The sequence below is a fragment of the Sarcophilus harrisii genome, chromosome 2, assembly GCF_902635505.1.
Source record: "Sarcophilus harrisii chromosome 2, mSarHar1.11, whole genome shotgun sequence".
Taxonomy (NCBI): domain Eukaryota; kingdom Metazoa; phylum Chordata; class Mammalia; order Dasyuromorphia; family Dasyuridae; genus Sarcophilus; species Sarcophilus harrisii.
This window is the reverse complement of record NC_045427.1, coordinates 449,734,717-449,750,024: the sequence shown is the minus strand read 5'-3', so window position 1 is coordinate 449,750,024 and position 15,308 is coordinate 449,734,717. Positions and strand designations below refer to the sequence as shown.

Here is a 15,308-nt window from a genome sequence, read left to right as displayed (position 1 = left end):
GCTAGATTGAATGCTAACAGATTTGCCATGACAAACAATATTATAACAAAACAGCCTTTTCCTTGTTCTCCTCTTGCCTATTTGACCATTCTCTCTCATTCTTCTTTTCTGGATCCTCATCCAGACAGCACTCTCTAACCATAGGTCTCTCACAGGAATCCATTCTGGAGTCTCTTCTCCCAATTTGTTTTAATTTCATACTATTAATAATAAAAATTGTATAAAATGAAAAGAAAATATTTGATAGTTGGGAGATCAGCTGGGAAGTATTTTATCAATATCCCTCCCTGAAAGCTAAGGGAGAAGATGTGCATTGGCTTCAAGTCCTCAGTCATTTTAGTTGGTCTTGAAGAACATGTCAGCCACTGGTTGGAAATCTCATACTTTGGAATAAATTCTGCCAAAGGAATCATTTGATTCCTGTGAGGATGGTAGTTTTAGAAAGATATTAATTTCCGTAGGTTTGTAATGTGTAGCCTCTGTGGTAAAATATAAGGGCTTGTGTAGATCAGTCTTCTAAGGTTGCATAGCCTCTAGAAATCATGTCATCAGGCTACTTACAGACCTGACCTAGAGAAATATAAGAGTCATGATATTTTTTGGATTTTGTGCACTGGATTAAAAAATCAGGAGATTTGCTTATGTTCAATTCCTAACCCCCGCTACTTAATAATGGTGAAATGCTGAGCCCTAGACCTATGTTTTCTATAAAAGAGGGATTATAATGATATTGTTTACCTTAGAAAGTCATCATAACCATCAAATGAGACCATGTATCAGAAACATTTCATAAACCTTAAAACACATTAAAAAAATGATCGCTTGATTTTTTCCCCCTCTTTTCCTTTTTCTTGCTTCATCTCATTTTGGTTTCTTCTCATCCACAACTCTTCCCTTCTTACTGTCCCTCTCTTCTCCTTCTGCCATCATCTTGAACCTACTGTAGAGCACAGAACATGGCAGATGATAGCCCAGTTTTAAGAATGTTTGTGTGCTTCTCTTACAAGGTCCCACTGTACAGGTCACCCAGCAGGACTTGATCCATTCCATATTAACTGCAGATGGAATGTCAGGAGACTGTTAGCACTGGAAGGGACCTTAAAGTTTTATCTTGTTCAGCTCCTCCACCCTACCATTTATTATTGAGAGAACTAAAAAGCTCTAAATAGGTAATTGTTCAAGGTCACAAAACTCATAAGTGTCTTTGTGGACATTCAAACCTCAAAATATTTTTGCAATTCACTTCATTTAGTAACTGTAAATCATGACATTATTGTATTTCATGTTAGATATGTAAGCTTTTTCTAACAGCTCCATGTGGTCTGTCAGCATCCATGTTACTTTGATTGAGTAGCTGTCTTTTTCAAACTTAGAGTTGTAGTCCATTTGTTACTTTAATACCTAAGAAGATTTATGATTTTATCAGTTTTAAATATTTAATCAATTTTGGCGATTTTATCTTCCTTTTTCGTGAGTTGCCAGGGCCAAAAATTGGTTGCCAAATCTAGTGATAAGATTTGATACAAAGTTCTTTTACTGGGTCATTACTTAAAGGTTTTCTATCTTGGGTATAAGACTACATGCAGTCTGAGCCACAGAAAATGTATTAGAAAAGACCTCAGGGGTCATTTAGTTTTACCATACTAGAATAAGAATCTAGTTTACAACATACCCAACAAGTGGTCATCTAGCTTTTGCTTAAAGACCTCTGTTGGGTCTCTTCAAGAGACTCTGATTATCTTCCTGCCACAAAGCTGCAAATGAAAGAAAATATACATATATACATACAAAGACAAAATGTCCATGTAAATATGTATGTACCTATATATGTGGTTACAAATAGGAATTATTTATTTATAAGCCTTTATATTTGAAATATTCTCAGTTCTTTACAAAAGGGGGAAAAACCTTTATCATTTTGGTATAAAAACATACCTGCCAGGTGTTTTCTAGATTTATAATTGCTAGATTTATAAATACTATTCCTCTATTCCTGTTTAGCTTTATTATCTTAATTACAACATCCGGTCACTAAGCCCTAATGAGTTTTCCTCCATGGTAATGAATAAACTCCTTTTGTTTTTTCTCTTTGATCTATCCTTCACACAAGTTGCCAAAATAATCTTCCAAATGTAAGAGACTAAAAAAAAAAAAATCTTCATTGGCTTCCTTTTGTTGGAAGATAAAGTTCTTCACAGTCAAACTTCAGCCTATTTCTCTATCTTTATCTTGTGTTCCTCCCCTTCATGTACTCTGTTCCAAAATTGAACCACTCTTAGTTTGTTGATTTCATGATACCTTCTTGTATATACCTTAATGTTTCTATGGCATGGGAAAAAAAATCCCCACCATAGTTCCACCTATTAGAATCTTTTTCTTTCAAGACTGTTGATCTGTTTCATGAAACATTCTCGATTTAGTTTATTAACATGATCATTTCCTTCTCAAATTTTTTATGACATTTTGTCTAGAGACCATTCCTTTCCCCTTACCATACTTGGCTTCATGCATTATACTTACTTATACATGTCTTATTTTTCCCAATAGATTGTAAACTGCTTGAGGCCAGAAAGTATCTTGGTTTTTCATCTTATTGCCTAAGAAAGCAATAAAACAAGTCAATATACATTTATTAAGTACTTACTATGTACTTAGTCCTTTGCCAAACCCTGAGTATACAAAACCAAAAGGAAACTGAAAAGGCAGAGGGAGAGGAGGGAAAGGTTCCTTAAAGGGAACCATGGGTTGTGCAGAGGTCAGTTTGAGAGATCCTAAAGTGGTATAACCAGCTGAGAAATAAGGAGACATGATAGTCATTCTGAAATATTTTTTTAAATTGTATTGGTTAGTCCCACCCATCCCTATCCATACCTGCCACTGCTAACTTATTTCATATTTCACAATTGGCTTTAGTTGTCTTCCTTATTTGTCTTCTTTTACCCTACTTTTTCCTATACGCATATTACTAATGGATTCATTTTCTATAACATCAGTGGGAATTGAAGAAATCTTGCACAGCTCTCCAGTGGAATAAAGTCTGAATTCCTTAAGATGCCCTTCAAATATTTCCGTGATCAGACGTTGGAGCCAAAATGATAGGAAAAAGATGATATTCTGAGATCTGCCCTTAAGCCCCTTCAGACAACTTTATATAAAGCCCCTCCCCAACAAATTCTGAAGCAGCAGAACCCAAAAAAGTATGGGGAAAAGCAATTTTCCAGGCTAAGACAGCTTGGCAAGTTAGGAGGAAAATGTCTGCTAAGTGGCAGGAAAGGTCTGTTGCACCAAGATGAAAGAGGAATACAGGCCATGCCCAGCAAACCAGCAGTAGGCCTGGGGAAGGGGGGCAACTAAATCACTTCTGGCAGTGGCAGTTTCTGGACCTCTTAGCCCACAGATGGTGAGCGAGTCAGACAACTGGTGAGAGAAGGAGATTACTGATATATATCCCTTTTCTGTCACCAGAGACAGGACTGTGTTGCATTGTTTATACTTAAACTTGGATTGCAGTCCTGGGTCTCAGTTGCAATATGAGGAAGAGCACTAGCATACCACTCCACAGTGGAATGAAAATCCTGGTTACAGTTCCAGTGTGGAAAAAAGTGCTTGCAATTGTTCACAGTCCAGATAGAGCACAGACTAAGAAAGTAGGAAACACATGTTTCCTTAGATCATAACACTTTGGAAGAACAAAACATTTAAGAGATCCCCAAATTTACCTCGAAAAGAAGCTGCACAACAAAAAAGAAGCAGTAGCAACAGCAACAGCAGCAGCTTGGGATGATGCCAGTTCTACTCAGAAGCAGAACCCTACGTTAAGATAACATTAAAAGTAGAAACAAAAGACTAGGAGAATAAGCAAATAAATAGCAGGAAAGGATCCTAACCATAGGAAGTTATGTTGACTACGAAGATCAAACCACGAACTCAAGAAGACAACAAAATCAAAACTGCAACTTCCAAAGCCTCAAAGTAAAAGAGAAATTGGCCTCAGGCTGTGAAAAACTCAAAAAGGATTTTTAAAATTAAATAGAAAAGGTAGAGGAAAAATTGGGAAGAAAAAGGATTCAAGAAAGTCATGAAGAGTCAATAACTTGATAAAGGAAGCACAAAAAATCCTAAAGAAAATAACTCCTTAAAAATAAGAATAGGTCAAATGGTAAGAGTCAAAAATCCAATGAAGAGAAGAATGCCTTCAAAAGCAGGATTGGCTACCTGGAAAAAAGTTTTACAAAAATTTACTGAAGAGAGGAACTCCTTGAAAAGTAGAATTTGGCCAAATGAAAAAAGAGATACAGAAATTCACTGAAGAATTGAGTGCCTTAAAAAGTAGAATTAACCAACAGATAAAGAAATATAAAAGCTCTTTGAAGAAAAAAAAATTCCTTGAAAATTAGAATTGGACAAATGGAAGCTAATGAGACATCAAGAAACAATAAAACAAAACCAAAAGAGTGGGGAAAAAAATACAAGAAAATGTGAAATGTTTCATAGTGGGGGGAAAAAAAACTGACCTAGAAAATAGAAACAGGAGAAATAATTTAAGAATTATTGAACTATTAAAAAAAAAAAAAAAAGAACCTCAAATCACTCATTTCTTAAGAAATTATCAAGGAAAACTGTCCTGACATTCTAGAACCAAAGGGTAAAATAGAAGCTGAAAAAAACTATTGACTTCTTCCTGAAAGAGATTCCAAAATGAAAATTCCCAGGAATATTATAGCCAAATTTCAAAGCTTTCAAGTCAAGGGGAAAATATTGTATCTAAAAAGAAACAATTCAACTACTGTAGAGCTCCAGTCAGGATTACACAAGATTTAGCAGTTTCTATGTTAAAGCATCAGAGGGCTTAGAATATGATATGCCAGAGGGCAAAAAAGCTTATAATATTACAACCAAGAGTCACTCACCCAGCAAAACTTAGTGTTATCTTTCAGGGAGAAAATAATAAACACTTGGTGAAATAAGACTTTCAAACATTCCTGATGCAAAGATTAAAGCTGAATAGAAAATTTGACTTTCGAATAAAAGGCTCCAGAGAAGCATAAAAAGGTAAACAGGAAAGAGAAATCAGTAAATTTCAATAAGATTAAAATTGTTTACATTGCTATGTGAGAAAAAAAACTTTCTCATTATTAGGGTACTCAGAGGGAATGGATATGAGTTAAATATATCTAAAACAAAAATAAAATCAAGGGGTGAAAAAGAATGCACCAGGAGAAGTGGAAAAGAAATGATAGAAGGAAGAAAATTATTTGACATAAAAGAGTCACAGAAGAGCTTTTACAGTGGAGGGGAAGATGGGGGAAGTGAAGGAATAATGATGGGGAGAGCACAAATCATACTCTCAGCAGAATTGCTTCCAAGAGAAAATAACATACACATTTATTTGGGTGTAGAAATCTCTTATCACACAGAAAAGTAGGAAGGGAAGGGGTTAAGAGAAAGGGTGGGGAAGGGGAGCTGATAGAAGAAATGTTGGATGAGAGTGGGTAAAAGCCAGAAGCAAAACACTTTTGAAAATGGATTGGATGAAAGGTGGAAAGGAGAGGAGAATGAAGGGAAAAACATAGTAATTGTAATTATGAAAAAAATTATACCAAGTTTCTCTGATAAATAATTTAATTTTTCAAAAAAATAACTTCATTTCTCAAATATATTGAGAGCTGAGTCAAATTTATAGATAAGAGCCATTTCTCAATTGATAAATGATCAAACAGAGTTTTCAGATGAAGTAATCAAAACTATCAGTAGTCATATAAAAATGCTCTTAAGTCACTGTAGATTAGAGAAAAGCAAATAAAACCAACTAAGAACTACCATCCTCATACCTATAACATTGTCTAATATGAAAGAAAAGGAAAATTTTCAACAAATGTTGTAATGTGGGAAAATTGAAACACTAAAGCATTGTTGGTGAAATCATATACTGATTCAAACATTTTGTAGAACAATTTGAAACTGCCCAAAGAGCTATAAAATCATACATACCCTTTGACAAACAATATTACTTGCTAATTCTTTATCCCAACGATTAAAAGCAAAAAGGATAAGAACCTAGAGATACAAAAATTTATCTGTAGCAGTTGGTTTAGTGGTGGCAAAGAATTAGGAAATTGAGGGCATGTCCATCTATTGTGGAATGACTGAACAATTTATTGCATGCTTATTGACAGTAATTTGCTAAAAGAAATGACTATCCGGATGCTCTCAGAAAAAACCTGGTAAGACTTACATGAATTTATGCAAAGTAAAATGAGCAGAACCAGGAGAATATTTGATCAACTGTGCATAACTTAGCTGTTTTTAGTAATACAATGACTCAAGAAAATTCTTATGGATGTAGGATGAAAAATACTATCCATTTCCAGAAAAAGTACTAGTGCAGTTTGCATGCATATTAAAGCATACTTACTCTATATTTTTTAAAAAAAATTGTTTCTTGTTTTCTTTTACAACATGAATTATAGGGAAGTACATTTTATATGACTACACATAGTATCACCTATATGAAACCTCTTCCCCTCTCAATTAGGGTGAAAGGAAGGTAGGAAAGGAGAGAATTTGGGACTCAAAATTTGAAAAAAAAATTTTATTTTCATATGTAATTGGGGTAAAAATAAAATAGTTTTAATTATTGCTACCATTATATTATAAGCTCTATTAGGATAGGGAATGGAAATCATCTAAACTTTGTTTTTAACCAAGCACAAGGCTAGACATTGAAGCAAAATAGTGTAATAGAAAGAATATTGAAGATGTTCAGCACCTTTGATTCAAAGGACCCTTGATTCAAAATCAGAAAAAAATAAACTTGAACTTGACTTTGGCTCTGACCTGCCAAGTGTGACCCAAGAGCAATCTGTTTTTTATCTCTGAGCCTCAATTTTCTTTTCTCTAAGATAGAGATAGGGTATGGAGGTGGTTCAGTGGATGGATGGTGTCAGGAAAACCTGAATTCAAATCTGGTTTCAGGCACTTATTAGATGTGTGACCTAAAACAAGTCACTTCACCTTGTTTTCCTCAGTTTCCTCATTTGTAAAATGAGTTAGAGAAGGAAATGGCAAACTACTTAAGCATCCTTGCCAAGATAACACCACATAGGGTCACAAAGAGTTGATCACAACTGAAATGAATAGCCAACAACTTATATTCCTGGGATGTTGTCCAGAAGTGTTGTGCACTATAGAAGGGTGACTGTTAGTAAGATGAAATAGCACAGACTTGAGATTTTGAGGGTCCAGATTAGAGTAGTTTTCCATTTTCTAGCCATATTGAAGGAGGGACCCCGAAACTCTAAAACTCCTTGAAGGGGAGATTCTCCTTCGACTGTGCCTCAGTAAGGGACTCCACCTGAGGGAAACAAGATAAATAACTTTCTTCTGTTATCTAGGTTCAGTCCTTAATTAAAAGCTGAATTCAGCTCAAAACTTCTATTATAAAAGAGCCAATCTAAAATCCTCTTTTTGTAGAGGTTCTAAACATGCCATGCTATGCTATGCTTGCTATGCCAAAGAGGCCTCTGCCCACTAGATAATATTCTTTACAGTGCTACCCTCTCTTTACCCTCACGTATTTCCCTAATGAGACTTTTATGGCTCTCTGTCAGGATTTCTAACCTTACTTCCCAATCCCTATAATAAACTTCTTTTATCAATCTAGGTTTTCGGGTTTGTAAATTCCTTTACAGAGAATCCCTGCGCCGCCAGAAAGGGGGTTCCCCAAAACTCTCTACCCTTGTGCTGAATCCCAAAGGGGGGGATAGGGGAGCCATACCTCTCCATTTGGTTCCCTGAACCTGCCACTAAATCATATCATTTAACTCCCTGACCACCAGAAACTCTAATCTCATTTTGGTTCCCTAAATCTAGAAAAGGAACCCTAAAACCTAAACCTCATCATATTTTTGGTTCTCTGACCGGGAACCCCAAAAACTAGACGTCCTCATCAATAATGACTTTGGGCAATCAGTTAACTTTTCAATCTTGATCTCATTTGTGAAATGTATATGTAATACTCTCATAGGTTATCCTGAGTAAAGTACTTTGTAAATTGTTAAATGCTGTAGAAATAGTAACACTACTGATAGCTCCTATCTTTCCTACTCATTTGACACTTGTTAGTTATTGAATTTGTTCATGAATTTGTCTTCTCTCTTGTAAGCAGGGGCTGTGTTCTATATATTTTTGTATCCATCATGAAGTATTCTCACATAGTAGGTGCTCAGTCATTTATTCAGTAGCTGAATAAAATACTATAACCTACTGTGAGTGATTCTGAGTGATACAATGATCCAAGACAATTCTGAAGGACCTATATTGAAAAATGTTGTCCATTTCCATAGAAAGAACTGATGAAGTCTGAATGTAAATCTAAGCTTGCTTTTCCTACTTCATATTGTTTTGGTCTGTATTTTCTTTTGCAATTTGGCTAATGTGGAATTAATACTTTGCTTTACTTCATTTATAATTTAAATCAAATTGCTTGTCTTCTCAAGGAAGAAAGGAAAAGAATATGAAACTCAAAACTTTAAGAAACAAATGTCTAAAATTTTTTAAGAAATATAAAGATTTCTTAATTTGTTAAAACTTCCCAATTAAAGTGGAATTTGTGGCAAATAATCAGTTTTTACTGAAGAAAAATACGTCTTTTATCTCTTCTTTAAGTCTGATTTTTCAGGTTTCTAGGTTTTTCAGGCTTTCATTTGCATTCCCTAGTTTATTTAATGTTTATTTGTTCCCTTCCAGTGACAACGTCAATGCTTATTGTCTCCATATTGCTGAGGACGACGGTGAGGTTGACACAGACTTCCCTCCCCTGGATTCCAATGAGCCCATTCATAAATTTGGCTTTAGCACTTTGGCCTTGGTTGAGAAGTATTCATCTCCTGGTCTCGCAGCCAAACAGTCACTCTTTGTGCGAATGTGAGTATTTATCCAGATTTGAATTTTAGCATTGTGCCCTCCTCCCTGTATTTTCTGCTAACCTATTCGAATTTTAACCATATCTTATAGAATGACTGTTTGCAGATACCTGTTATTTGACTGATAATTAAAACTCCAAACATAAGTGATCACAGTTAGAAATAAACTATTTAAGTAATGTTCCATGTCCTATAACAAGACTCATAAAGTACCAAAGCTGGAAGGAACCATAGAACATATAGTTTAAGAACGGAGTCTTTAACACATAGATCTGAAAGAGGATCTTAGAAATCATTTAGTCTCATTTTGCAAATGCAGAATTATTTGTCAAAAGTAAACTAACTTTTAAGGTCACAGAGCTAGTTAGTTACAGAACTGATTTCAAAAGCCAAGTTCCCATACCCAATCCAGAGTGCTTTCTTTTTTCCTAAGACAAAAATGGAATGTTTGTATTAGTAAACTGGAATTTTGGATCTGAACCAGTTGGCAGTATTTGGCTAAACTTACTCTGTTGAAATTCTGTGAAGTGAGAATTCTGTTTCCTTCTTTTTAAGTTTAGTCCATTCTGTATTTTTTAGTCATTTCTTTCTTGTTAGTTTGAATTTTTTCTAAAAATCTAGTTAGATCTAAATTTTTTTTATTCCTATTAGTTGTCTCCTGTTAACGAATAGTCTATAAATTCCCAATCATTATTCTTAGTTTTGTAACTAATCCATTTCTTAGTCTTCATTCTTGAAGAATATGCCCATGGGAACAGTTGGGGTCCTTTTGCTGCCCCCTACTGTTAGTAACCAGTGATGTTCAGTCATGAATTAGTGAGACTACAGATTTGTTCTTTTTTTTAAAAAATTTTTTTTACTCTGAAAATATTAACTGTGTTTAAGATATTCATTAAAATCACTCTCATATATTGAATTCCATTATGTGATTGTTTGGGGTCCTCTGAAGTAATTCATGGAATTCTTAGAAAATATCTCTAGCCCTAGAATCATTGATTGTTAGCATGTAGAATATAGAACATGTAAGAGAACATCTATTACATCCTGCATGTTTTTAGAAAGTCCTAAAATTTCAGTGTTGGAAGGCCAGCTACTTCAACCTTTGCCTGACAAAAAAACCTTTTTATAGTATACATACCTGATAAGTAATCAAATTTACCTTCTGCAATAGCCCATTACACTTTTTGATGTAGCCAGTTTTGCTTTAATAGATAAAGAAAACAAATTTCAAGAGTCCTTAAACTTTTTCTCCATCACTGTAGAAGGGGAACCTACCCTTTGCTACAAAAAGACATCATCTTTTTTTTTTTTTAATAGCATTGTATTTTTTCCCCCAATTACATGTAAAAATAGTTTTCAGTTTTATATTCAGTTTTTATTCAGTTATTCAGTTTTATAAGATTTTGAGTTACGTATTTTTTCCTCCCTTCTTCCACTCCTTCCTCCCCAAAATGGCAAGCAACCTGGTAAGTTATAAATGTACAATCATATTAAACATATTTCCATATTAGTTATATTGTGAAAGTAGAATCAGAACAAAAGGGGATTCCTAGCTGGGTTACCCTGGGCAAGTCACTTAAACTCCAGTTGCCTCAGCCAAAAAACAAAAACAAAAGGGGAAAATCATGAGAAAGAAAAAACAAATGAAATATTGTGAAAATTTTATGCTTTGATCTGTATTCAGACTCCATATTTCTTTCTCTGGAAATGCACAGCATTTTCTATCATGGGGTTTTGGAATTGTCTTTTATCATTGCATTATTGAGAAGAGATAAATCTATCAAAATTGTTCATCTTACAGTATTGCTGTTTAGAGTATACAACCTTCTTCTGCTTCTGCTTACTTTACTCAGAGTCAGTTCGTGTAAGTCCCTCCAGGTTTAAGAAAAAATAATTTCCCATCAATAAGCATTTATAGACTATATACTATTTTACACATTGTATATGCTGGGGATGCAAAGAAAGCAAAAACAACTCATGCCTTCAAGGAACTGACTGTCAAATGAGGAGACATGAAAATAACTAAGTACATACAGTTCTAAACAGAACAAGTCATTTAGTATGAAGCTCTTATTGTATGGCAGACATTGTGCTAAACAGCAGTGATACAAAGAAACAGAGGCTTTTATATTTGATCCTGGAGGTGATATACATCTCATATATACATATACATAGAATATGTATGCATATTTGTGAATTCACACACAGTTGTCTATATACAAACACGTTCACACAAATATAAATACAGTACAGGCTTATTTCCACATATGTTATTCAGACTCAGCAGTTCCCTTCCTGTCTGTGTTCTCAATTTTAAAGTCTTTATAACTGGTTACTATCCTCTTCTTCAGTCCAACCAAAATCTAGATAACACTTAAAAGTTCCTATTCAAATTCATTCATTCAGCTCATATTTACTATTCAAGAGTCTGAATGAAAGACAAAAATTATATATGTCACACATACAGCTTTGGTCATGGAAGTTAGGGAATCTCTGGATTTGAATCCCAGTCTAATTCTAAATTACTGATACTAAATTAACCATATACAAATCACTTAACCTTTGAGAGCCTTTGTTGTCTCATCTGTAAAATGGGGATAATATTTATACTTAGTATCTTATAGAATTGAGGGAAGTTACTTCAAAAAGCTTAAACGTACTAAAGAAATGAGTTAAACTATAGCCCCCTATCTTCAGGAATCTATAATCTAATGGGGACATAAGACATATATGCAGATAAATAAAACTTCAAATGTGATAACTCTGTATGAGCAGTGTAAATTATTGTGAATTTCGAAATTTACAATATTTTCATCTCTAGCAATTCATTTTTTATTAATTATTTATTTATTAACTTATTAATAAATGATTTATTAATTTATTAAGCATTTATTAGCATTTTATTGCATGTTAGATGTTAAGGATACAAAGACAAACTGAAAAAAAAAGTTTTTACTGTCAAGAAATTTAACAGTTTATTAGGAGGATATAACATATAAATCACAAAGAATATATATATGAGAATTTGAGGATAGAGGGGACTTTAAAAGGACTTTTCATAGGAGGGCGGGAGGACCCTTAAAGCTTATTCCTACAGCTAAACTTTCTCTGTTATTCCTTCTGCCCCAGATTAGAATATGAGTGCTTTGATAGGAGGGTAGAAGATGGGATACTGAATTTAGAGAAGAACAAATAGGCAGAGAAAGCTTCATTCAGAAGGAGGCATTTGAGGTGGGCTTCAAAGGAAAACTTGTTTTCAATCATTTCAGTCATATCAGACCCTTTGTGATTTTGAGATTTTCTTGGCAGAGATACTGGAGTGGCTAATTACCTTCTTTAGCTCAGTTTACAGATTAGGAAACTGAGGTAAACAAGAGTACATGACTTGCCTAGGGTCATATAGAGGCCATCTGGGGTTGGATTTGAACACAGGAAGGTAAGTCTTCTTGATTTCAGACCCAACATGCTAACCATTGCACTACCCAGTAACTCAGAGGAAGAGTAGAAGTCAAAATGCATCAGATCCTTTATATTTACTTCTGGCATGTGTGTTGTAAAGGTCTGTCACATAGAAGTCAAGATTTTTAAATTCAAGAGAAGAAAGGAAATGCATTTGTGGTTCTGAGGAAGAAGCATTGGATTTAGAGTCAGAGGACCTGCCTTAAAATCATGGTGGCTATTTCCCACCTGTGTGGAAGTTATTTGACTTTTTGGATCCTCAAATTCCTTATTTGTAAAATGAATAATTTGAGGATCCAAAAGACTAGTTTAATTACTTTATTTGTAAAATGAAGTAATTAAACTAGTTATTTTAAGGTCACATTGAACTCTAAACCAGTGATCTTATGATTCTCCTTTGCTTTTTATCTTTCTTATTTGCTCCCATCGTAAGGTGGAATGGATAAGAGACATCAACCTTGCCATTAATTGCTAATACTTATTAGGCTACATAATGGAGAAGAACACTAAACTAGAAACTAAGAGACATGGGCTCTGATGACTGTTATTCACTTGCTCTGTAACATTAGGCAAGTCACTTCTCTCTGGATCATTGTTTCCTCATTCAGAAAGTAAGGGGTATAAACTCAGTGATCTGTAAGGGTCCTCCCAGGTCAAACATTCTGTGTAGTAATCTTAAAAAATTAAGAACATCACTAAGAGTTGAACATTAAGCAAAATATATTTTATCCAGGGGCAGCTAGGTGGCGCAGTGGACAGAGCACCAGCCCTGAAGTCAGGAGGACTTGAGTTCCAATTTGGTCACTTCTAGCTGTGAGACCCTGGGCAAGTCACTTAACCCCAAATACCTCAGCCCCCCCCCAAAAAAAAAAAATATATATATATATATATATCCAGAACAACTTACATAGACTATCTAGTCCAGCCTAGCCTCTCCAGCCGAGGCTGATGTCTCTTATCCATTCCATCTTATAATGGGAGTAGACAAGAAAGATAAAAAGCATCATTTCTTATGTTCTGTTGATGGATTCACATACCTCAATTAGTTTATCTGTACCTCATTGATGGATGCTTTCTTTGTTTCTAGTTTTTTAACACCACAGAAGTGCTACTATGATCTTTGATTTTTCTTCCTTTGACCTCCTGTATATATATCTAGTAGAAAAATCACCGAGTCAGAGGGTATAAAGAGTCAGATTAATTTTCTCATATAGTTCCAAATTATTTTCCAGAACCTACCAGTTGTATATTAATGTGCCTGCCTTCCTAGAACCCTTCCAACATTTAATAATTTGGTCTTTTTCCATTTTGGCTAGTTTGTTGTGGTTTGGTTTTTCTCTTTTGGAGAATTTTTATATGATTGCTGATAGTTTGTATTTCTTTTCTTGACTCTAAACCTTTTATGTTTGTGTCTTTCTCTGTTTGTCTTACATATCAAGTCCTCATCAGAGTTTTTTTGTGCAAAGATTTTTCTTATCCTGATGCATTGATTTTGTTGGTATAAAACACTTTGATTTTATATAATTATGATTGTATATTTTATCTTCTGTGATTACCTCTGCATCTGTTACCTAGTTTGGAATTCTCTCTGTAACTGCAATTGTAAAAATTATTTTCTTCCATTCTACAATTTTTTTTTAAAGTATAGCTACAGGTTTATATGTTCCTTGAGAGCAAAAAGCATACATTTCTTACTTCCCAGAACATCTGAGTTGCACAGAGTAAGTGTTTGAATATTTGTTTAATTAATGAATGAATTAATATTAAGTATCACATAGATTACTGCTAGGCCCTAGGTAAAAGTTTTTCAAATAGGGAAATTTTTCTTTGTACCCACCAATCCTCTTTCTGAATCTTTCTCTCAGCCTATACCTTTTCTCCAGTGCTTGTGGGTACTCATTACCTTTTTTGCTGACCACCAGCTTGTCACAGACCTTCATTCCCTTAAAGTCCACTCCAAAATTCCTTCTGCTTCAGTATCACAATCCAAACTTCTATCCCTTGACTCCAAGAGATATTCAAATAGGAATTGTTCCTGTAATCATAGAATGAAACATGAATGATATGTTTACCCTCACAGGCTATTTACAATTTAAAAATATTTAATCCAAATGAATTTGTTGGGAGAATGAGAGGAATTTTTTTTTCTTTTGAGCCAGGGAGGCCTATAGTTATTTATATGCTATTCTAGTTTTATTTCCTCTAAGGCAGATTGATCTTTAAAATTTAAAAAGACCTTAGAGGTTATTAATCCAGCCCCCTCATTTTAGAGATAAGGAAATGTCTAAGGAGTAGAAATTATTTGTATAAGATCACATAGTGTAGATCACAAAACTAAAACTCATCACCCCTGATTTTAGTCCAAGCCTTTTGCTGTTATTACACAGCTGTGGTAGAACTTACATGTTGTGAAACAGTTTCATGGCTACACAGCTCTGCTTCCAAGCTGCTATTTGGTATTACTGTAAATAAACAAAATGAAGTTAAGACTGCAATCTGTATTCTCTGCTTTTCCTTGAAGGCACAGATCTTACTCTGGCCCTGTTTCAAGAGACAGACATTCCAGAGGGCAAAACACATGTGTTTAGTTAGTCTGACCTTTCCAATTTTTGAAGCAACATAATTAATGCTTTCCTTCTTTATTATTTACTTCAGTATGTCTGTCACTTTAAATAGACACAAAGAAAAGTCCTTTCTTCTCTCTAGACAGCAACAACTGCCAAAACGGAAATCAAGTTAGATTCCCAAACATTCAATCATCCAGACTGCATATGTTCCTTTTCTATGAATGAGGACAATCTGGACAGTGGAAATGTTTGTTAATATAACAGAATGAAAAAGAACAACACACAGTTGGTTCTCTGAGACACAAGCAAATAAGAAATACTCCGTTAATTTAGACCCACATTGATAGTCTGAGCTTGA

General features: G+C 34.4%; 1 protein-coding gene across 5 annotated transcripts in view; it reads left to right on the top strand.

The window, feature by feature from the left end:
- Positions 1-15,308, top strand: part of MAPKAP1 (MAPK associated protein 1) — a 338,521-nt gene that overhangs the window by 175,729 nt on the left and 147,484 nt on the right. For all 5 annotated transcript variants that reach the window (XM_031954304.1, XM_031954303.1, XM_031954300.1 and 2 more), the window contains one exon: positions 8,749-8,925. In XM_031954304.1, the coding sequence (XP_031810164.1) occupies positions 8,749-8,925 (177 nt within the window). The remainder of the gene's footprint in view (positions 1-8,748; positions 8,926-15,308) is intronic.